The sequence below is a fragment of the Onychostruthus taczanowskii genome, unplaced genomic scaffold (genome assembly GCF_017590055.1).
Source record: "Onychostruthus taczanowskii isolate IOZ18803 unplaced genomic scaffold, ASM1759005v1 scaffold33, whole genome shotgun sequence".
Taxonomy (NCBI): Eukaryota; Metazoa; Chordata; class Aves; order Passeriformes; family Passeridae; genus Onychostruthus; species Onychostruthus taczanowskii.
The window spans coordinates 5,463,147-5,487,611 of record NW_024500683.1 but is presented as its reverse complement, the minus strand read 5'-3'; the positions used below and the strand labels follow the sequence as shown (position 1 = coordinate 5,487,611).

The window sequence follows — 24,465 nt, the reverse complement described above, 5'->3', positions numbered from 1 at the left end:
AAGGTGTTAGAAAAACTGTTTACCATGTTCAAGTTTTTTAAAATAAATTTCAATTATATTGAAGAATACTGAATCATCCCTTAAAATTTAGGAGCTTCCATGTCCTAAACTTACCATGATGTACAAAAAGGATGTCATAGTAATATGAAAATTTTGGAATGCAGTTTAGGAAGTTATCAAACAACACAGGGTGAAGAGAAAGAAAGGTCTGTTTAAATTTTTGTCCTCTGTGTCAAACAATTTTCTGAGTAGCACCATTAATTTCTTGAATTACTGCAGACCCCCAGAGAGAATGTTTATGCATTTTGGCATGTGAAGCTGCTCTTTGAGTAACATCTTCTATTAACTAAACCCACATTAGACTTCCTTCTGTTCCTGACAAAATGCAAAGGGAAAAGAACATAAATGCCTTTTTATCTTACCATCTCTGGTCACTAACACCAAGCGCTGCATTCTTTGCCTGTGTACCCTTCATCCCTCACTGGCACAACAATAGTACAGCATTAACAAGGTAATTAAAGATTTCACCATACAATCTGAGAGAAAATATGTAATTTGCAGCCTTTTTAACAGGCAGTACCTCTCCAAAGATGTGTCAAGGAGAAAACCCTTAATTTGTGATAACCAAGCATCAGTGAATCAGTGCTACCATGAACAGTAAGTAAATGATCTATGTCCAATATCTTGGGTGATACTGATTCACTTTGGTAGAGAAAAAAAGAGAAGTATTATTTCATTCTTTCAAGAATCAGGGGGAATCTGTTGTTCTTGGGTTCCCTACTGTCGGGATGACCCGAGAGTCCATTTTTCCCAGCCCATCGGCCGAAGAAAGAGTCGGGATTCTTCGGCTCTGGTTCACAAGGTTGTTTATTATCTATTGTCTAAAATATTTTCTCTCACACTTGCAGAGTTCTGCTCTGCAGGTCTGTCAAGGGCACACTGCCCACCCCTGGGCTGATGTCTACATTTTATACTATGAGTTAGGTGTACTTTATTTATCATTATTTTCCAATACCTATCACCTATGTTAGACTGTCTGCTTCTGCTCTAGACCAATCTAAATGTGCCACCATCACCAAGAAGATGGAGGTTAGGAAGAAGGAAGAAGAAGAGGACAATGCCAAGTCCCTCCATCTTGCCTCCTAGATTCCCTCTAATAAAATCCCCAAAACTCCACTTTTCACCCGGTGATTAATTCATTATTACTCTACTTAAACTTCTGTGACTTGTGATTCTTTATACAAGGTTGTTAATTTGCTCCATGGGTTAAGATCAAAATCCTAGGTGTCTTTGGCTTCCTGCCAGGACTCCCCACCCCCCTGCTGGGGGCACATGTCACCCAGGGCACCCCTCTGGATGTCCTGGGTTCCAACAAGTTGTCATGTGGCTTCCAAGAGTTACACAAGTTAATCTGTTGGATTCAGATTTGAATAAATCAGGTATCAGGATGACTCTACATCTTTCAAGGATTTTGAATAAAAGGCTTCCATCTCCCCAGCTGCCTGTTTGCTTGTGCTCCTCTCTCTTAATTTAATGTCGGTCTTTGATGACAAGTGGGTTTATTGCTGCACCTGTGGAAACAGGTATCTTCAGCACTATTTCCCCTTGGAAATGTCTTCCTCTAACTTAAGATTGCTGTGTAAAGAGCGTAGTTGTTATGGAAAGCAGCTCAATGCCTTTTCTTGGTTTTTATTGCTCTGATATTTTCTGAGAGTTACAGGTAACTCTTACAGTATTTTAGTATTGATTTTGAGACAAGTCCTCTTTGACCTGAGAAATCTGAAAGGAAGAAAAGTGCTGCACTGAAAAAGTAGGAGCTATCACCTGAATGCAAGTAACAGCCCCTCCAGGAGAAACATTTGTTAAATTTGGGAAGTTTAGCAATGCAGCTGTAGTTCTGCCAATTGACCTCAAAGCTCTTCACCCTATACAGAGAGATTACACTGATTGCAGAAAAGAAAAAAAATGAACCCTTTGACGAGAGTGCTCACAGTGGAAGGGACTTTGGCTCAGGGGGAATAAAGGAGATCTTTTCTGGTCTGTTTCTTCCACTACAGGCAATCAAAAAAGGCCAAATAAAGGTGATTACAATTGCAATCTTTATTAGCAATAATTAGCATGGCAACATGAAGTGCTAGATAACATGCTCCAACTCTGAAATTTTATGAAGCATGAACAATAAAAATCTAACTGTGAAGATAGATTACCTTGACATTTGGAGAATTTGACATGAGAAAAAATGGAACATAATGCACACCAATTCAGAAGTCTGTGCAAATGACCTCTGCATAATTATTTGAATGGATGAGCAAAGAAATGTTTATCTCCTTCATATTGCAGTTTTTGAACTCTGCAAGTCATTTAAGCACGACGTCTCTATCAGTTTTGGGGGAGAGGGGGGAAAACTGCTTCCAATATTCTATGGAAAAGTTTTCAGAATTCTTGGTTGATGTTTACCTGAGGTCTACTCAAGTTTCAAGGAAGACAATCACAGAAGAAACAATATTTCTATGGCTCAGTCTGACATTAAAGCACTATCTGATCCAGGAAAAAAAGCAAGAGTATAAGAAAACATTTATTTGAACAAATGGACTAATATATTTTTTCTCTCCTTTTTTTTTTTTTCCTTTTTTCTTTTTATTTATTCCAAACATAGAAGACATTGAATACTTTATGCCTAGAACCAATTAGATGCCTATAAAAAACTCATAACCAAGGATAGATATTGTATTTATTATGGCAGAATATATTAGATTATAATGGCATCACTTAACCATATAGTATCTATACTTACATATTTGAAGAGAACTATTGACACATTTTCAACACTCAGCAGCAATCATGCTAACTTCAACATTATAACTCAGATTTTCAAAAGACCCTATAGAAAATAAAACTTTTAGAAAGGCTAGAGGGTGTCATAATTAATATTGGCAGTCTAGAGAATACTTTGTAAGTAGATTAAGAAGCAGAGATAGGTCTCTGCTTTCATATTTGTTATTAGAATAAGAGAAAGAAAATAAAAAAGGTTTTGCACGAACTGACCTTCATTAATATGTCAATTTATAACCTTTTACCATTCACCTAATAGAGCAAGAGGATTGCAACCTCAAAAAAATACCAGAGATATTAACATTTCATCTTTCAAGACTAAATTTACCAAAAATCACCTAACAGATCATGATTAGGTTCACCAAAGAATATTTATAGTAGTAAAACCTTGAAAATTTTTTTCAAGGAGTGCTACAATTTCCAAGCATATAAATAGTAAAAAAAAAAAAAATTAAACACCTTTAAGCAAGACAGTACTTCTCGAAGTTATAAAAAAACAAACAAACAAACAAATATATCTGCACTGCTCCAATACTGCAGTCACACATGAGGTAACTATTTCTCTACTGCAGATTCTGTTAAAAAAAACAAATTTGACTTGATGTGTCCTGGCAAATAACATTTTAAAAAATAGCTTTGTCCTTATAAAGATTATTGTTCTGATATAAGGTGTAAAAGCAAAGAACAAAAATTATTTGTCTCCGAAAGTCAGTTATGTCTTTATCTATCTTTGATATCTACTGTAAAATAAACAATCCAACTTTCTTCTATGTGTGTCTCACTGAGTTGTTTCAATAGGGCAAACCTATGAAAATTTTATGACTGTCCCTGCCACACAGGGAATGAACAAATCCAAGAGACCTACATATAACAATGGTTATGGATGTTCATAGAGAGCTGTGATTTTTTTGTATTTGTAGTCCCTTTTCTCCACCTGTGACCTTCAAAGATAAAGGCTCACTTCTATAACTCTGACAGTTTTTTTTCATATATCCAAACTGGCATTTAGTAGAAGAAAATATGATGGTTACTGTTCCCGAATTATTCTGCTTGCTAAGGCTGAAGAGTGAGCACTGGTTTATAGAGGATCTCTAACAGTGTACAGTCTGTAATTTCAGTCTAAATAAACTCCTATAATGCTTCTATTGATCTAACAGAGTACACACAGTGTAAATCCCAGAAAAATCCAAAAAGACAATTAACTAAAATTTTATTACCTATAGAAACTAGTGGTGGGGAAGCCAATGTTGATTTTCTAATTGTGTTGTGTATAGTTCACTTATACTAGAACCATTTAATGTATAATTTTTACATGTGTATGTATGTTTCATATTATGCTGTCATATATAAGCAATTATTTCTAAGATGCAACTGTTTTATCTGAGTAACTCTTACTTTTTCAAAAGTGGTTTTCTAAATATACAATAATGCTCTTCTCCAAAACCAATTTTGTAGTTTTCATCCCATTCTAATTTTTTTTAAGATATTGTGACTGTTATGCTCTGAAAATAATTCTCTACTTCAAAAGAAAATACCTCATAATTGAAGATGAAACCTTGGTATTCTTTTGGCTGTGAAGTCATTTCAAGACAAAATAAACATGTGTAATATCTTGACATTAAAACTGACATAATTAATTTACAAAAATTTTGACCCTTGACCACTTTAGAATTGCTGTAAGAACATAGGAAAAAGGAACTATGCCCTTGAAACCAATGAAATCTCTTCCAAGAAGGGAAGCATAGATTTCACTAATGACCTCTCAAGTCAAAGGAAAAAGTACAGTTTTTATAGTAATAAGAATGGGATTTACACCCTGTTCTTTTATGTGGAACTCTTTATTACTGATTCTTCATTATTCAAAAGGATATAATGTCAGCAGCAATGCCCATAATCCTTGAAAAATTTTGTTCCTTTGTACATGCATTAGATATTGCTGATGCATGAAATATCTAATCTGTCGCTAACAAAGACAGATGGTTTTCCCATTCATTTCTAATGAGCCATTTTTAAAGTGTCAGCAGCATTTTTTGTTTATTTGCTTGTTTAAACTTCCTATTTTATCAAGGTTTTCCAAATTAAAAATGTGCATGTTCTTTAAGGGAGCAGTTAAATGAAGGGCAAAAGAACAAGCAGGAATGAGTCTATTATGAATCATGTGCAACAGAAACATTATAATATTAGGATTAAAAATAATGAGGTAGTGAAATCTGTTTTGAAAACTTTTTTCAGACATTCTTTTTGTGCATTGCCTATCTTATTTCTATCTATCCTATTTTTAATTCTCACCATCCCACACATCATCACATCCCATGACATCTCACCCAAGATTGCTATGTGGTGGCAGCATTTTTGTTATTGACCAGAACTGCAGCTACAAAAGACAAGCCTTTGAATTTCAGTTTTAGTGTCACTGCTATATAATGTGATGAAAGCATGAATTATGTTGAATATGGTCTTTGTGTCCAGCAATTCAGCATGTTTTTTCTATGAGGCTCTTATGGTAGTGTGTGAAGTCTTGCTAAGGTAAAAAGAAACAGAATAAACCGTCCTCTCATTATCTGTCAAGCCAGTAATTTCATTGAATGCTATCATCAGGATGGCTTTCCCCTTCATGAAAACGTTCTCCTGAGAGCCTTCTCTTCCATCATGTGTGTGGAAATAGTTTCAAGGGTTATTTTCTCCATCATCTTTCCAGGGACCAGGGTGAGGCTAACTTGTCCACAGTTGCCCAGATTCTTCTTGCCTTTCTTGAAAGTAGCAGTCATTTTCTCCATTCCTAGCCTTCTTATTTTCTTCCTTTATCCATTCCATTCTCTGACATATTTCCATAACCCTTCTTCTGATCCTTAAAAACCTCTCCTTGTCACCAAGATTTTTTAGAGATAATCAAGAGTGGCCTTACAAGGACTTGAGATATTACCCTCCGGACTCAGAATATCTCCTATCAGGAGCCTGCAGCTGAGAGTCTCCCAGTTTGCCATCACTCATCCCTCCTTCTGGTGCTGCCTCATGACTCAGGTTAAGCTGATTTAGATGCTTCACTGGACAGAACTTCTAGTTCATCCTCTGGTACCGGGTCACTGAGCCTACTCTGTAGTGGCAGAGCTCAGATAGCACAGGATCCCTCATCCTGTTGTCAAGGTTACAAGCTTCTAGCCTTCATTGCAACTCCATTTCCAAAATCTTATGCAAAGGTTCTTTCTGGTTCTCCTTCACTATGTCTCAGGTTCTAGTAATTGTAGGGTCTTGGAGAGAATGATATTTTCCCCATCTCAGCTTCACAGAGTGCTGACTGCCTCTTGAAGCTCCTTTACTTGGCAACACAGATCCTCCTCCAGCATACAAGTGCTTCCTCCAGGCAGGGACACTGTCAACAGATCCCAGCCTCAACAAGAGGTTCCAGACATTTCTGCAGCTCCAGGCCTACAGAACTGCATTCTCCCTGAGGAGCTCACTCTGGTTTGAGGTCTCCATTGGGCTGATCTAGTTACTCCTGCGGATGGTCAGTGACAGTGCCCTGCAGCACCTCACTACCTAAGTACACAGTGTCCTCAGTGGAATTTCTGGCCCCTTCTACTCTGTTGGCTGTGCTCTGGGCTTGGCAGTCACATACACTCTTTCTAGCATTTGCTGAAAGCATGCTTGGCTGTCCTTAATGTGGAGTCAACTGGAAACAAAAAGCTTCAAGTCCCCTTAAATCAAGGAAAGTTGGCAACAAAGCTTGTGGGACACTGCTGCAGCTTGTCAGCAGTCACAGCCTTCTGTAGCTATCCCTTCTGGGGAGTACCAGGCACCCTGAAGCTCTTCAAAGTTTCACAGTAGTCCTCTGATGACCCCAGGAGTTCCCAGGAAGCTTAGCAAATCATAAGCTAGAGCCCATAAACTGCTGTGCAAACTGCTTTGTTTGTTAGCTCTGCTCATGTATTATTAGTACATTATTTGCAATGAAAGTGTTTTACTGCCCTACAGCAATGATAAATTTGGGTAACTTATATTACATTTCATACACTCTCAAAGCTATGCTTGAGGTACCTTATTTTAGAAACTGGCTTAAACTCCCTCCATTTAACCCGTGAGTTCATCGAATGATCATTTGTGTCTCTTTGGGTGTCTGTAAACAAAATAAATTATAAAAATTTATTCAAAATATATCACCTAATGATTAAATATACCAGGTGGAACAATGCTATTGTTCAGGAAGAAAAACTTGATAAGCTAATTTTGGAGGGAGGGAGGTATTTCCCAGGTACTTACTGTGTTTTGTTTCAAATTTTAATATTTATTGGGATTTTGGAAAAAAATAATCTTCTTCTTTGAGAAGATTGTTGAATTATGGCTAAAATATGCCCTAAGGAGTGCAGAATGTCAATGACTGTTAGATGATGCTGAGGTGGCACAGCAATATTTTCTTATTTTGCTAAAGGCAATAGAAACCCTAAGGCTCATTTCACAGAAGTATAGCAAGAAGCACACTACATATTTGGAGTAGCTAGCAGTATTACCAGAGAAGAACTATAAAACACTTGCTATCTGTGGAGGAAAAACTTGTTTGTGTTTCTTTAGCTAATTTATTAGTAAATGTCCTGATCCTCCATATAAATCTTTTAAAGTTGGTTTTGAGTAAGAAATACGTACATGACTTGGTACGAGGATGCAGCAAAAAACCCTACAACTCTGAATAAAAGATAAGTTAGAAGAGCAACAGACAAATGTTTTGGGAAGTGTCTCTATAGCAAGAGAGGAAGAGTTGGCCAAAGAACCCTGAAGAAATGATGCAAAAGAGTTGCGGCTTGCAGTAAAATACTTAAGCATTTGTCATCTGGGATCATTGAATACCAAGGTGATACCCTTCTATGGGAAAAGCTACTTCTTGCTTTTGGAGGGAAAAAAAATTAAGGAAAGGTATAGCAGTAGTTAAAAGGAATGTGATTAAAACCAGAAGGCACACTGAACACAGCATTATAATTATAATCATATTGTGACTTCCTTTAGAATTCCATGATGGTTTAAAACTCATTCATTTAGAGATGAAAATATCTTTAAAATGCACTGTGTAAATATACATGCTTTTACTTACAGATCTTTCAGATATTTAACTTAGGAATCACCTGCTTCTACAACTCGGCACAGAGCAATTCTTGCATATTTCTGAGAAAATGCAGTGGCTGATTTTGACTTTGTTTTTCTAAATAAATCCTTTCCAGAAGGGGAAAAAAGAAGCAAAACAGTATGCTAATATTCTGTAACAGTACTGTAAATTAAGTATGCATGACACTCAATATATCCTAATGACTTAAAACTGATCTTTGTTTTTCAAGAGCTTAGCACAGGTTACACTAATGAATAACTATTTTATTATTCTGAAAATACATGGCTTCAAATGTTAAGGAGCAAAGAGGGAAGCAATAGGGCAAGATGTTTTACTTGGAAATGTACTGAGAAAGTAACAGCAAGGAGGCAGGATAAGTCTAACCTTGGTTGACAGTATGGTTATCCAAATTGTCAGTTGGCATAAATCATTATCTAAGTAAAGACAAAGAAAGATGATCATGGCATGGTCACTAATTGAAGAAGCATTGCTAAAGAAGACTAGCGCAGTTTGAGATGAGCTCTGAAATCATGCAAAATACCCTCTTCTATGAGCACAGATTATTCTTTCAGCTGGAGTCTAAAGGGAGATGATGGGAAAACTGTGGCCTCCTACAGGACGGGATAAGTACAGAAGAGTTTAAATGGAGAGAATTTAAACACAGACAACTGTTTTGCACACATTAGCAGTAATTTCTCAGAAGTGCTTAAGGAACTTAAGCCTCAAATTTTAAGGTGACATTGGCAGTTACCAACTTCTGTCCTTGCAGAACTTAGTGGGAAGGAGAGCTTTCAGCATTTTATAATACAGCCAGCCATAACTGTAAAGGGGTAAATGGAGGCCTGTGATATAGTTGCACAAACAGGATGTAAGAAAACATACAGTAAGGAAAATATCAAGGATAACAATGAGCAGGCAGGAAAAATGACTGTCTCCAAATCAAAGCAAACAAAAAAACCCAAACAAAATAGCAAGGAGTCTTGTTAGCAAAAATAAAATATCAGGAGTGGATAAGATAGCATGAAGAACTGGACTTCAATTTGCACTGAAATAATAAAAAGGTGTCTTAGTGGATGGATTTAAGTGCTGACAAATGATAACATTTCTGTGTTCAACTGAAGCAAACACTGAACCTGTCATAAAACATAAAAGATAGATAAATTACATAAGAAAATATACTTAGGTAGGTCTAATTTCCTGTTTAGCAGGGAGAAGTCTATTTGTATATCATAAGCAGAAAAGCAGCAGCAAGGCACAATTTTTATTCTTAATAAAAAACTCAACAACAAGAATTGACAAAATGCATTTGTGAATATACAGAAAGAACTGAATACATTGGAAAGACACTTGATTAATTCTCCAAGTTCTAATATTATATAGATTACAGACAAGTTCTAAACTATTCTACATCATTAGAAACTCCGGTTCCTCCATAAAATTATGTTGCCTGTTATTTGGCAAGAAGTTGAATAGATTTTCACTCAAAGTTGGTAACAGCAAAGGAGACACAGGAGCTTTAATTAGGGTTTGATGTTACTAGGGCTAAACCTCAGAATTATCAATGCAATAGAGAAGAAATATGGAATTCTGCTGAAACTAGATGAATCTGTCCATAAATATTCAGAGCTACAGTTTGAGATTTCATGTTATCATGAGAATTAAAATCACATAGCGCTGGAAATAAATGCATGAAATATATGCATTAAATTTTTCTAAATTAATTTATTTACCATGTGCCATGAGCCAAACTGAAAACTGAGAAGAAAGAAAAAGATATTTCTCATTTTATCAGCTGAACATAAATTAAGTCGAATGAAAGGGGACATATTAAAAACTATTCACACCCAACAATTCAAGCCTGACAACTGGTTCAGAATCTTTCTTACCTGATTTTTTTTTTAATAAAAATATGCATCTGAGAAGGCTTTATTTTCCTTTTTTTCCTGTTGGGATGTGATTTATTTTTCTGTGATGGAATCCATAAAGAAAGATGCTCAGTGTGACAGATTTGGTGATACTTCAGTTTTGCCAGATAGTTTTCCTTTCAAGATTCAACAATGAATAGCCCCAGATAAAGAAAACCAACTCAAAAGTGAAGTTTGAAACTAGTAGTTATGTTTTGTATAATTATTGTTTTATCACACATTTGAATTTGGTAGGAAAATATTTCATTTTTCATTATGTTCACTTTCTTTCTATACAAAAATATATTTTTAAGCTATTGCACAATAAATTACTTATTTTTTAAGTAACTGATGTTCTCAGCTGGACTTGCAAATATTTACAAGAAAGTAAACTAATGAAGATTATCAAAGCATAAAAGAAAGATAAATTTATCTATCCCTTACATTAAATTAAGTTCTAAGTGGTATCAAGTACCAGTCATGGTAAGGCAAATTTCAAAGAAATTCAGAATATTCTGAGTATTGCTGCCAGCAGCTCAACTCACAGCAGGAAAATAAACAGTGCCAAAACATGGCCACAGGCAAGAAAACTTCATTGCCCATCACTGATGCATTCTCAGATCACTTGCTGGTCTGACTTTGGTCCAGGATAATGCCTGTCCAAAACAATGCCTGGGCACAGCTCAAGAACTGCAATGATCTTTTCTGTTAGGCAACTATAATCCAGTAATCCTGGATTATAGTTTTAAAAACCACATTTGCATTTAAAGAGATGGCTGGATTTCCTCAGGTTCAGGTACCAGTTACTGCCACTGCTTATCTACTATAACACAAACACTTTGTCTTGTTGATATAGCTTTTAAGAGGAAAGTATTAGAAAGGTAAAAAAAACAAAACTAATTTGCTGGATTTCCTCAGGTTCAGGTACCAGTTACTGCCACTGCTTATCTACTATAACACAAACACTTTGTCTTGTTGATATAGCTTTTAAGAGGAAAGTATTAGTAAAGGTAAAAAAAAAAAACAAAACTAATTCTTTTAATTAAGAGTAATTATGGTCTTTTAGCATGTCTGAGTACAAACAAGGACAGCTCTAATGATTGAAATGAAATTTCTTTATAACATAAAAGTAAAACATTGACCTATACTAATTTTCCTTGGTATTGCCAAATCTCAGAGTCACTTTCAACTCTAGGTATCTTTGAAGATGTTGTTTTGTTTGGTGTAACCTACCCCTTGCATACAATGATTCAATGGTATATCTAATTTTCCTGTTCTGTTATGTCAACTAGGAAAAATAGCTCTGAGAAAAAATATGCCTGGTGCTTACACTTCAAACCAATTTTCTTGTAAATATTTTCTGTAACAGTTCTGTATTTGCAAAATCCAGAAAAAAATACTGCTTGAGCATTTTTATTCTCAATTAAAAATAGAAAGTCCTTGGATTTGTGCATAAGTAGTTGACCCAGCTATGAGTAAAATCAGAAGAAGCGCTGTCACTTTCTGCAATACATATAATTCTTTCTGGCTGGGAAAATTGGGAAAATGTAGGGATTCAAGGCTGCACAATATCTGTTCACATAGAATTGGTCTTGAGGGTGGTAGACTACAAAGAAGTAAAAGCATCAGAAGAATAAGAACCACAAAAATTAAAATATTTAACTTTTTTTTTTTTTACATTCCAACAGGCTTTAAAAAGTGGAAAAATAGCAATTAAAGATATTTTAACAGGTTTTCTCAACATTGCTATACATTTTTTTATTAAAATAAAAATATTTTACCATACTAAGAAGTTTTACACTAGGATATCACAAATAATTTTGGTTAAGTTTTGAACGTAAAATGATTTGACTTAGTTATGTTTAGCTATTTGGGAAATAATGTCTTCATTGTCAACTGTAGCTAGTTTCCTTTCTGATTATTGTCTGTATTACCGGGAATATAATCACTGTACAACAGCTAGACTATGTACCACATACAGTTACTACACTGAGCTGTATATGCAGCCTCATCAGCGTCCATTAAGAATTTACAGAACTCTTCTAGTATTGACATCATAATATAGACAAACCCTGGCTTCATGGAGCAGAAACTGATTACCAGATTGTTCATGGAATCTTAATCCTCATGCTACTGAAATAAAATGATTTGTAAACCATAAATGCATGCATGAAATAAAGATTGGGATTTAAGTTAAAGAAAGTATGGTTAGTGTGACACTCTCATGCTTTGTCTGAGGGGATATAAATTTTAGTAAAATTACTCTTTTGTTGGTATTTTACGCCACAAGGTGGCAGCAATGATATAAGCTCCTCATCCAACTGCCCACTACCTCTACTTTTACTCTTCAAATCATCTTTTGTAGAAAGAAAGAGAAACTATATTTTCTTTGACAAAATACAGTTCCAAACTTCGTTACTTATTAAATGTTTTTTAAGTAATACATTTTTCTTTTCCTTTTTTTTTTATTTTTAATTTTATATATACCATTTATTATATCTGCTGGCTTCACATGAAAATACAGTGAAGCACTGTGTCCATGGCACAAGTCGTTTGCCCATTTGTGTTATGCATTTCCTTCACAAGCTGGGAAACAAAATAATGGCTGGATGCATAAGCCTGGCCTTCCTGGAATATGATAATATAATGAAGAGGTGCAATTCTTACCGATAACTGTTGAAAAGGTCCATGCAGGTGCCATTGTTTCTACAAGGCTCTGAATTACATTCATTTGATTCCTTTTCACAAAATTTTCCTTCCCATCCAGGCAAGCAATCACACTGGTATCTCTGTAATACATTAAGTAAAATAAACAATCTGTTACTCTTCATATTTTAATGCAATTACAAAAGTATTATTACTAATTGTTGGAAGACAGTAACAGACATAAAAACAACGTTAGGAGTGTTTTAAAACCTGAGTACATAAATAAATTGCCACAGCATGATGGTGAAATGTGCAGTGTACCAGCATTCTGGCATCTATAGGTTTTTAGAGACTGCAAATAAATTTGTTGTATTTTAGGTTTTTTGTTATTGAAATTCGGAAACAGACAGAGACAATTACGTTTCAAAGATATATGGGCTATGATCCTCATATAAAAAGCAAAAGGAAATTATTTAGTTTTCTAATACCCTTTAAAAATATAATAAATTAAGAGTCAGAACTCTGAAGGGAGTCCAGAATGAGCAATTGACCCAGACCTTTCTGTAATGATAGTCTTACACTCTCCTGACAAATTAAAAGGTTGAAATATTTTATTGGAGCAAAGATAACAAAAAAGAAAGGAAGTTAACAATTTAAAGTCACGCTCAGTATGATTGTCCGGGAATGTGGAACAGCTCTGCTGATACCAGTAGTTCAAATGAAATTATTGACACTTATATTTTCTCATATCTGGTCAAATCAACTTTTGCACCAGCCAACTTGTACATAGCGTATTTGTGATTTATATTTTCCCAACTGCATTCTGCTTGTTTTGTGCTCATGTTGATGAACATCATTGCTGTGCTTGCCTGGGACACACCTATGATTTCTGTGACATGGATGTTCTAAATGCACTGATACAGACTTTAAAAGTCAGGAAATAAAATTGAAGGGTATCTTTCTGAGTTAACATAGGGCATGGAACATGGGCAGATGAAACCAAGTATTGTGGGAATGTTGGTCTGCTGAAGGATAAGGAAGGTTTTTCAGAGGGATCTGGACAGGTTGGATTGATGGGCCAAGACCAGTTGTGTGAGGTTCAACAAGGCCGATGTTGGTTCCTGCCCTTGGGCCCAACATCCCCAGGCAGTGCCACGGACTGGGGTAAGACTGGCTGGAAAGCTGCCCTATGGAAAAGGACCTGGGGGGTTGGTTGACAGCAGCTGAACATGACCAGTGTGTCCCGGTGTCCAATAAGGCTGGTGGCATCCTGGCCTGTGTCAGCAATGGTGTGACCAGCAGGAGCAGGGCAGGGATTGGCACTGGTGAGGTCACACCTGGAGTGCTGTATCCACTTCTGGGCCCCTCACTACATGAAAGATATTGAGGTGCTAGTCTGAATACAGAGAGGGACAAAAAAGCTGGAGAAGGGTCTGGAAAACAAGTCCTAGAGGGTGTGGATGAAGGAGCAGGGGTTGTTTGGTCTGCAGGAAAGGAGGCTGAGGGGAGACCTTATGCATCTCTATCACTACCTGAAAGGAGGTAGTAGCAAGATGGGGATCAGCCTCTTCTCTCAGGTAAGAAGTGACAAAACAAGAAGAAATGGCCTGAAGTTGCACTAGGGGAGGTTTAGATTGTATACTAGGAAAAAATTATTCACTGAAAGAATAATCAAGCTTTGGAACAGATTGCTTTGGGAAGTGGTTGAGTTACCATCTTGTAAGCATTAAAAAAACATGTGGATGTGGCACTTGGGGACATGGTTTGGTGGTGAACATGGTGGTGCTACATTGACAGATGGACTTGAGAATCTTAGACTTTTTTTCAAATATTAATAAGTTTATGATAGGAGATAGATTTTGTTATTTTAAAATGCAATACAGAGAGATGAACTTGGAAAGAAAATAATTTGCTGTGAATTGTGCCGAAGAAAGGAAAAAAACCACATTTGAGACAAATTACATTACTTGTCCACATGTTGGAATTTCCTATTACATATTGACCCTGATATTAGCTCAATTGTTTACAGTATGGTGCTAATAATACCAAGGTTCTATTCCCATGTGGGCTACTCACTTTGGAGTTGGATTTGATGATCCTTGTATGCCCTTTTCAACTCAGAATATTCTGTGATCTGTGATAATAGCCACACCCAAATATCTCAGTTCTTTGCATATTTATCTGTGTCAAATGTTAAAAAATGGGCACTACTAATCCATACCCATGAGTAATAATCAGACACTTCTTAAAAACTGTTCTATCATCAGGTTAGGTTTTCATATATACTAGGAATGTGAGATAACAACTTGTTTCCAAAAAATTCTTCAAGAAATGGATTACAAAATGAGAAGTGAAAGGATACTTGCCAACAGTTTTGTTTAGAAAGCAGCAGCATTTTTCTAGTCCCACTAAAATTATCTGTCAATCAAATGCTGAAATTCTGTTCTTTGCAGATTTTTCATTACATGAGGATTGTCACATCAAGCACAAAACCTCACTCACATTTATGTATATCATGCATATGTGCAGAAAAAACCTAAAAATTCTTACACAATATTTCATCTCAGTGTAGTTTCACAGTAGTTGAAAGTGCAGTGTTGTAATAAACAATACGTAAGCAGATAAAAAGGGTTTTTATAATACAAGTCTTTACTTGTTTACAAGAGTAGGACCTGGGAGGCCTCGTGGACACCAAGTTAGACAAGAGTCAGCAATATGCCCTTGTGGCCAAGAAGAACAAGAGCATCCTGGGCTGCATTAGGAGGAATGCTGTCAGCAGGATGAGGGAGGTGATCCTCCCCTCTACTCAGCCCTGGGGAGGCCACACCTTAAGTGCCATGTCAGTTGTGGTCTACCCAGCTCAAGAGAGATAAGGAGCTATTGAAAAGAGTCCAGCCAGTAACATTACTAAGAGATTGACACATCTCTCAGATGAGAAAATGCTGAGAGAGCTGGGATTGTCAGTCAGGGCATAGCTTACACCAACAACATAAAATAACAAGAAGCTGCATAGTAGAAAGCATGTGGTGGATCAAGCAAGAGACTGAAGGACTACAATTTGATACCTATTTGTATGTCGTTCCCTTTATTTACTGTAACTATGTATTACTATTCATTGGAGACAGGTTAAAAAAATGGTACCTTTAAGTTCCTGCAAATTGTCTTTTGTTTGTCCTCCAAAGAACACAATAAATGCATCAGTAACCCTATAATAACTACTGGTATTCCTTGTACATAGCTCTCCCTTGTACAATATGTAGCAAAATGTGCTTAAGTAGAGTGGATTTTACCAGTTAGGGTAAAAAGTGTCTGATCCCTTACACACATACCCAGAACCACACATGCACATGAGCATGTCATTATGCAATTAACTTTTGTGTATTGTAAGAAAGTATCATTTAAGAGCAATTGCACATTTCCCTTCTCCAAAACTGTAAATGAAGAATTAATCATTTCCTTAAGCCCTAGTCGATGCTACTTCACTAGGAAATGGCAGCTGAACATCTGATAAACAGAAACTACAATGAAAAATGTTCATCACACACAACAAAAATCTAAATTATGAACAAGTCAAACCTGTCCTGTGTATATCTAGGTTGATAGATCTTTTATCATACAGATATATACTCCAAATATGTTTTCCATGTCTAAAGAAAAAAACTAAATCAATTTAATTTTTAAAGGTACCCATGGAGTTGGAGAATTTTTTGGGGGGTTTTAAAGTTTTTAATTCACAGAAAGAACAAAAAATACCTCACCTGGAAACAGAAACACACAAAAGGAAACATAGAAACTTCCCTTTATTCTGTGTGTTCCAAGTTCTTCTGCCAGACTGTTTCTTGGGGTGCAACCCTTTATCCATTAAGGCCAAACAAGATGAATATATTGTAAAACTACTTATCACTGGCATGTAATCAGAGATGCATTCCAGCCTCTATAGAAAACTCATCACAAAACTCTTGCCTGTAGGAAACAGGGCTTTTTTTCCTACAGAAAACCTTCATGCAACTTCATTTTGTCAGTGCTAACAGCAGTTCATTTAACCTTGTGAAATAAATGTGAACATAAAAACGTAAGCATCTGTGAAATCATATTTGCAATTGCTCTAAACCATATTGAGATCCTAACATTATTTATGAAGGCTTTTTTAATTTAAGGGTCTTTTCTGAGTTGCTACTTTAGGGCTTTACTTTTAAGTTATTATTGATTTAACCATTTGCATAATCATACATATTAACTGAAAAAATTAGATTGCCATTTGTCATTATGGCATTGTTTTCATTGTGCAAGTCTGTTTGCATTTATATCCTAGATAAGAAAGCTTGTTTAAAACCAAAATAAAACAGGACAAAATAAAACCAGGATATATGTTCATCTTCATTTGGTTTACCACTTACCTTTTTTTTTTTTATTATAGAAGTCTGAGCTAAAACAAGACCTACGTCAAGTGAAGTGCTAGCAAATGCACTACTTTTCTGTCTTCTGATAATGAATTATTTACCTTTCCTTCACAGGTTGTAGGAAGAGTGAATGTATTAACTGTGTTGCTCAACAAATTAAGGAAATTTGACTTCTGACACAAAGAAAATCTGCAATTAGCTCTGTTGTTTCTACTCTCGAAGACATATGTGGCTTGCTCTAATATTAGTTAATAACTCTGTAATAATCAGATTGCTTAACTCACAGCAAAGAAACACCTCTGGGGCTGAGTGTCATGAGGTTTGCTATATGGTTATTAATACTGATGTTAATTGGAAGAATTATTATAGTAAGTGACATAAAAGAATAAGGTGGAAAAAAGTGTGAAACGTGGATTTAGAAGTGATGAAAAATTACAATTAAAAATATAATTTTTAAACAGTAATACAAGTGGTTGGTTCTGATGAGAATATTATTTAAAAATTGCCAAAATTTGTTTCTGAATCTTATTATTAGAATTACTAACTGATGTATTTTTATCTACTACTTTATTAAAATGAAGACTTTATTTTACTCTAGCTACGTAAGTTACAAAGCCTATGTGGTGTTTTGTATTAAGCACTTAAAATTGTGAAATAGTAGGGTAAATAACTTTATACTAAGTACTAGCTATCTACAGAAGTTGAGGTAGCATTAGGTAATGCTAGGTATTTTTAAAGACTTCCAACTTCTCTATTTTTATTTATATATCCTTTCCTATACATTTATATCTTAAAGATGCTGATCAGAATATTTATTTGTTCTTCCAAACTACATATATCTTTTGTAACCTAAGTTATTGTAAATTATATATCATCTGATATAAAGGATAAACCAGGTTTTATTTAATTGGAATTTTAAGCAAGGCTTAGAGGAGAAACAAAGAACATTTTAAATTTGCTTATCTCTCTGAGAATTTAAATAATGAATAAGATTAAATTAACAAGAAAGCATATTTAAAACAGCTGGTACAAGTAAAATTAAGTAAGTTGTAATGAGTTTTTGCTTTACATTATAATAATTATTTTTATATTAAAAAATTTAAACAATATATGCAAAAAAAAGTAAGATTTTCATCATATTTGAGTAGCACACCCTTAGTAAAGAGAAGCTTGCATTTTCATTCAGTGCAAGTTCTGGCTTAAAATATGGCTGGCATCTAGACATGCTGTGTATTTATAACTCTAAATGGACTCTACTGTAATTTGTAGCCACAAAGAAAATTATCTTAAATGGGAACACTTGGTATTTTCACTGCAGGTCTCTATACACAACCATTTTATAGAATGATTCTTTGTTAAAAAATCATTATTATTGCTGCATTTGATACTGATATTTTTAAAATGACATTTTTTGTAAATGTATATTTTGGTGAAAGTTTCGCTCTCTCAAAATTTAATCACAGCTAGTGCTAGCAACAGGCATCTCTTGAAATTATTTTAGATTTCATGTTACATTAAACATGCAAATAAATTCTGGCCTATGCCTTTAAAATTCAATCAATTATTTCCATCACTGCTCAGACATGACAGACAACTCTCAAAGTCCAGTGTAAATCCTGTTGGGGTTAGTTTTCTGTGTGGAGATTCACCCATAACATGATGAGACAAGCAAACATGCAACATGGCTTTTACTAGTATTGACACAGATATACCATCTGAGTATGAACAATGTTAAACATTATGTATGTAATATTTTTTGAGGAAAAAAAAAGGAAAAATACTCAATAACAAATCCAAATCTCTGTGAATTTATACTTTTTAGTAAATTCAAAATGTTATTTTATGAGATGCTACAAGAAATATGGACATTTGAAGTTCGTAAAAGATATTTAAGAACAATCATTAATATGAACAAATGTTATAGTCAAAGTGTTTTAAAAGTTGTTGATATGAATTTATGAAAGATTTTTCTAAGGAGAGGTAAAGGATTTTAGGGAAAAAATAAGATTTGGTACTGGTTCAATCCAGCAATAATTTTATGACAACAGACCAAAGTCAGTTGGAGACCTAATTAATGATAGGTGATAAGTCTTTTGATGTCTCTGCTTCCTGACTGCTGCCTTTTATTCTGTTTATACCTTTCTTTTGTTCCTCTCCTAGAGAACTTTCTAGGAAATGTGCCAATCAAATCATCTTCAACATGACAGGTGCTGAATAGTGCAGGAAAACTAATGGAAAACAACAGCCTTAGGTTGTTTGTGCAAAATAAACCAAATAACTAATCCAGCTAGTGACAGACGTTTGAGTATCAGCCTTTGGTCGGTGTATCTTAGTTGACATTTAGCTCAATTGTTCAATGACTAGAGAAAGGTCATGAACATATTCCTGTTAAACCAAAGTACTGACAGCAACTTGACCCCCTAAAAGCTTGTCCAAAGCTTTCAGTTTGCTGTTAGAGCTCAGGTAACAGGAGAGCTGTGGGAATTAACCATGATATTCCAAACAGACATAACATCTTACTTTTGAATTATGAACCTGGTGTTGTAGCTGGTAACTTTTTAAATAAAGTAAGAAAATGCAGAAGATCAACTACTGGTTTCCATAAAAAAAAGCTATCTCTTCCCTTAACAGCTCATTCAAATTCAGATCTTAAGCATTCAACCATTATCACATCAATACACTTCAATCAGGACAAAGTGCCATTTTTGCCAACTTCTGGCTCAAAGTAGGGGAAAGTTGAAGAAACAGGGTGCTCCAAAAATACTTCAAATTAAATATCCTTAGAAGCATACAGAGATTCAAAATATTATTTGATGTCAAGTCTCCTCTTTTGAACTTTCACTCATTGCTACTTTAAATTATTAAACATCTCATTATAATAAAGCACATTACAGGAAAATCATTTGGAAGAACGAGAACATGTATCCCCACTCACCTGAATTTGCAACTCTCGTGGCTTGGCTGTGCTTGTTTTCAGAGATATGCCATCAATCTTTACATTTTTAATCAGAACAATAAACACAGAAATTTAAAATATAGTGAAAACTTTCCTGTGTATTTATGTCATTCTTCTAGACAGTTGCTAATGCCCAGGTAATGTGCATGTCTTTGTGAGAAAGTTCAGCATCTTTTCTATCAAAAGATTTGTCATTCTGAGCCCAGTGTCACAGCTCGTGGAAGGACATTTGGTACCTGGACCCAGACAGGTTTGGTTTCCCAAAACAGAAATTCCAGTGTCCCCAGATTCTGAGGCACTACACACAGCCCAGTTTTCCAGAATTTACTCCAAGACCAAAGAAAAAATAGTGTTTCTGATGTATGATATATATATCATATATCAGATATGATATATAACATACATTGATATATGTTCTCTATATTGGAAACTAAATCTCAGCACTCTTTTCACCTTTTCTTCACTCACAACATTCTATTACCAAAACTAAGAGTATGCAACTGGTTAATAATGCTCAGCTGAAGTTGGTTCATACACTAAAAACTTGCATCAGTCTGTTTATCAGGGTCACCTAGTGATAGCTGCATCCACAAATGAAAAATTCATAGCAGCTTCTGATTGCAGGGAATTTCTGTAATACTTATGGTCTCAGAATGACTTGTTATAAGAATCAATACTTTCTGTGAAAAGCACAAATTATATCCAACAGTCTAATTTAGTTGTTGCATAACACAATTTAGAAATAAGCCACCAAAAGTCAAGTACAAGCACTCTTTTGAAATCCAAATTATTTAAATGAAAAATCAATGAGATTTTACTTTTGAGTTTTTTTATTAAAACTATACTTCACTTAAAAAATTTGGAAACAGGTTGTCAGACAAGAAGTAAAAGAGATGCATTTTATTTTGCCAAGGGTTACCACCATTTTAAACATGCAGTTTCCTAGAAGGAAGAGAGAGAGAGAGAAAACGGAACTGTAAAAATAGAAACAACCTAGATAAACTGAGGGATAAGAGCATTACCAGCCCTCCTCATTTTTATAAAACTATACCAGTCTCAGTTTTTCCCTCTCTACTTTAGAATGTCTTTGTCATACTTTGTCTTGAAAATCAGAACATGATTTTAAGAGCACAGCTCCAGATGTTAGTAATAGGTTTCTCTTTTTCCTGAAAATTACAGGTTAATTATAGATTCTTCAGCATACTAAAGGACTGTTAAGAAGAGATTTCCATTATGAAACATTTGTACAGATAAGAGAAAAGGGAATGGTATTCTTACAATAAAATCCTAACTTAATACTTCACATTCAAATGTTAAAAGCTGTTTTCCCTTCTTTCTCTATTTTCCTAATACGGAGTTAAAATTAATTTTAGTATTATTTAGGATGAGGCAATAAAATATCAATCATTTGTGCAATAAATTGACTATACTGTGAGCTTAGGGAAGTAATACTTTAAGAAATTATGACTTTGGATTTTATGGTTCAATCTGTATTTGGTATGGTAGAGGTTAACCACTCTTTACCTGTTAGCTCATATTTCACATGGGAGAAAAAAACGCTTTTCTCTCTGATAGCAGGAAATTTAAAGACTTTCATTCTAATCTTGTAAGGCTATAAAAATATTTAATCTTAGCTATAACTTTTTCTGTCTCATTTCCACTCCCTGGGAGAGCTTGATCTTATTAAGGACAATCTTTTGCAATTTGCATTTTTCTGGCCTTCCTGGAGTTTCCCTCTTATTACTTTAATGAAGTTCTATTTCTGGATATTGAAGGTGCTTGCCTACAAGACTTCAGGAGGCTCACACTTTTTAATGGTATTGCAAACACTGTACCCACTAGCCCTATTTATTAAATCTATTTCAATTTATGATGCTGGCACAAAGTTAGAGTTTTTCTTCATGCTTTGCATTTCAGCAGCATATTGATGGGATCAGCAACTCATCAATAAGCCATGCAAAAAGATAATTTGTGACTGAAATTTTTATACAAATGTGATATATATTTTTTTTCTTTTCCTATTGATGTGATTGCAATTGTGTCAGTGGTCAATTATTAGACCACTGACCCTCTCTTTCTTTTTCTCTCTTCTGTCTCTTCTCCCCTCTCTGTTCTCTTTTCTCTCTTTCTCTGTCCTTCTCTGCACCACTAAAGATGTAGCTCGTTGTTCTACTCATGGAATCCTACCCATGTCCTGGAAGGAACTGTATGAAAGGTAGGATTTGTGTAGCCATTGCAGCTAAGGGAATGATTCTGAAAAAAAAAAAAAAAAAACCCAACAAGACAGCAACAACAAAAACAAACAATCAAAAAAACCCCAAAAAACATTCCCCAGATTTGATGTGCAAACCTAGTAGAAATGTGAGGAGACAGTGGTGGATCCTGGAGGGATAAACTGAATCAGAGAGATTTAAATAGGGGAAAGCATCAGAAAAATAGGATAGGCAAGACAGATAGGAAATTGAAGATTCAGAGCAACAAGAGGACGAAGGGACATAAATTCTGACTAAACAATCTTTATTAGTATTTTTCAATCTTTATCAAATCTGATTTTTATCATCTTCTGTTAATGGGTTAAATTAAGAATTGAGGAATGCTGTGGAGAAATGTGTTTCCTGCACGCTGAAAGAAAAAGACTGCAAGAGCACTCTGAGAAATGGATGTAGATCACCACAGTGTATTCTCTACTGGCCATCTCAGGCAGATAGATATGGTTTGTCAAGACTTATATACAAGATACCTACTCTTCTTTTTTCACCTACAGTGTCATCTCTTTTTTTTTTTTTTTTTTTGTCCTGAGGTACAACAATTCCCTGTGAAATAATATTAAAATGCTGATATCTGGAAAATCAAAATGCATACACATATTAAAATATTAGAGAGCATCCAAAGGAGGACAAGGAAGATGGTGAAGGACCTTGAGGGGAACCTCATGAGGAGTGTCTGAGGTCACTTGATCTATTCAGCCTGGAGAAGAGGAGACTGAAGGGAGACCTCATCACAGTTACAGCTTCCTCATGAGGGGAAAAGGAGGGACAGGCACTGATCTCTGCTCTGTGGTGACCAGAAGGAATGGCCTGAAGTTGTGTTGGGGAAGGTTTGGGCTGGATATTAGAAAAAGAATTTTTCCAGATGGCGTAGAGGCTGGAACTGGCTCCCCAGGGAAGCAGAGACAGCACTAAGTCTGACAGAGTTCAAGAAGTATTTGGACAATGCTCTTGAGCACAATGTGTGACTCTTTGGGACGGTGCTCTGCAATGCCAGGAGTTGGACTGGATGGTCCTTGTGGATCCCTTTCAACTCAGCATACTCTGTGATTCTGTGATTTAAAACTCCATGTGGTTTAATAAAGAAGAAAATTAATTATCTCAGTGCAGTCTCAAATAAAAGTTATCCAAAGAATACATTGCCATTAAATGTTATTCTCACAAACTACTTATTTTTCAAGAATTTCTCAACATTTTTTACCATTTGCAAAAATAATAACCAATGCCAGGGTCCTCTTTTTACAAAACTTTGGTATAAATTTCTTGCTGAAACTCATTCCACTTGTTTGCAACTATATGGTTTCAAAGTAATGCTTTGAAATGATGCCTTAAGTTTTAGGTTTTATATTTTTCAGATGTTGTGCTGCTACAGTGTGTAGTTCTGAGCTTCATATTAAGGGATGGTAAGGTCTCTTCACAGAGCAGGGAAACAAAACAATTCCTTCTCTAGCTGGGGACCAAAGACAACCAATCCAAATTTCAGGCCCAAGAGAAAAACAGTAGACTGAAGAGAGGAAAAACAAGGATGGGACTTCATGACCTAAAGCTATAATTGGATAATTAACTCCAATATGCTAATAGACCAAAACTTACAAAAGTGAGACCTCGTGACCAGTCCTCCATTTGGGGTTCATCTTGGGTGCAGCCCTGTCTGGGCTCTTGTGCTGGCCAAGGTGTATCCTTCAAGGGCTTTTAATAAATACCTACTTTATTATTTAACACCATCTAGCCCTGGTTCTAGGTCAGCATTCACAAGGCATCAGTTTCTGGTGGGACATCAGGCATCAGAACAAGAGAAAGAATGAGACAGAGACGACCTTTTTGCATGTGCAGCATAACTTTTCTTAAAATATTTTATTAAGGATATTGAGATACAAAAAAAGCAAAGATCTACCTGTCTTCTAAATAAAAAAAAAAAATTAAATTCTTTCTACTTTTTCTATATTCCACTAAATTATAGGTTTGACTATTTTACTTTGACCATATTCCCAGAAGAATGCAAAACTCTAAATTGATGCAACAGCAAAAAATTTAATTTTTTAAGTCAATTCTATTCTAATTTTTGGGGTTTTTTTTTTCTTTTTCTTAACTTTAACTGAAAACTTTAGTATATAATTTTTAAAAGTGTAGTATCAAGGTTAACTTAGTGGGAAAAAATTGAACCAGTTTCTTAGAACCAGTTGATCTAAAAAGAAAGTGTATAGTAGTATAATTGTTAAAATACAAATGTAAATAAGTTATTTATCTCTGATTAAATGGCTGGTTCTGAAAAGTGTATGAAAATGTAGAAAATATTATTTTTTTAAAACACTGAACATTAGAAGTTACTTTAAAAATAAAAATTATTTAAAGCATTGTTCCTGTTCTT

General features: G+C 35.1%; 1 protein-coding gene across 1 annotated transcript in view; it reads right to left on the bottom strand.

Moving 5' to 3' along the window:
* Positions 1-24,465, bottom strand: part of EYS (eyes shut homolog) — a 614,241-nt gene that overhangs the window by 433,811 nt on the left and 155,965 nt on the right. The window contains exon 12 of the mRNA XM_041410576.1: positions 12,496-12,617. Coding sequence (XP_041266510.1) covers positions 12,496-12,617 — 122 coding nt within the window. The remainder of the gene's footprint in view (positions 1-12,495; positions 12,618-24,465) is intronic.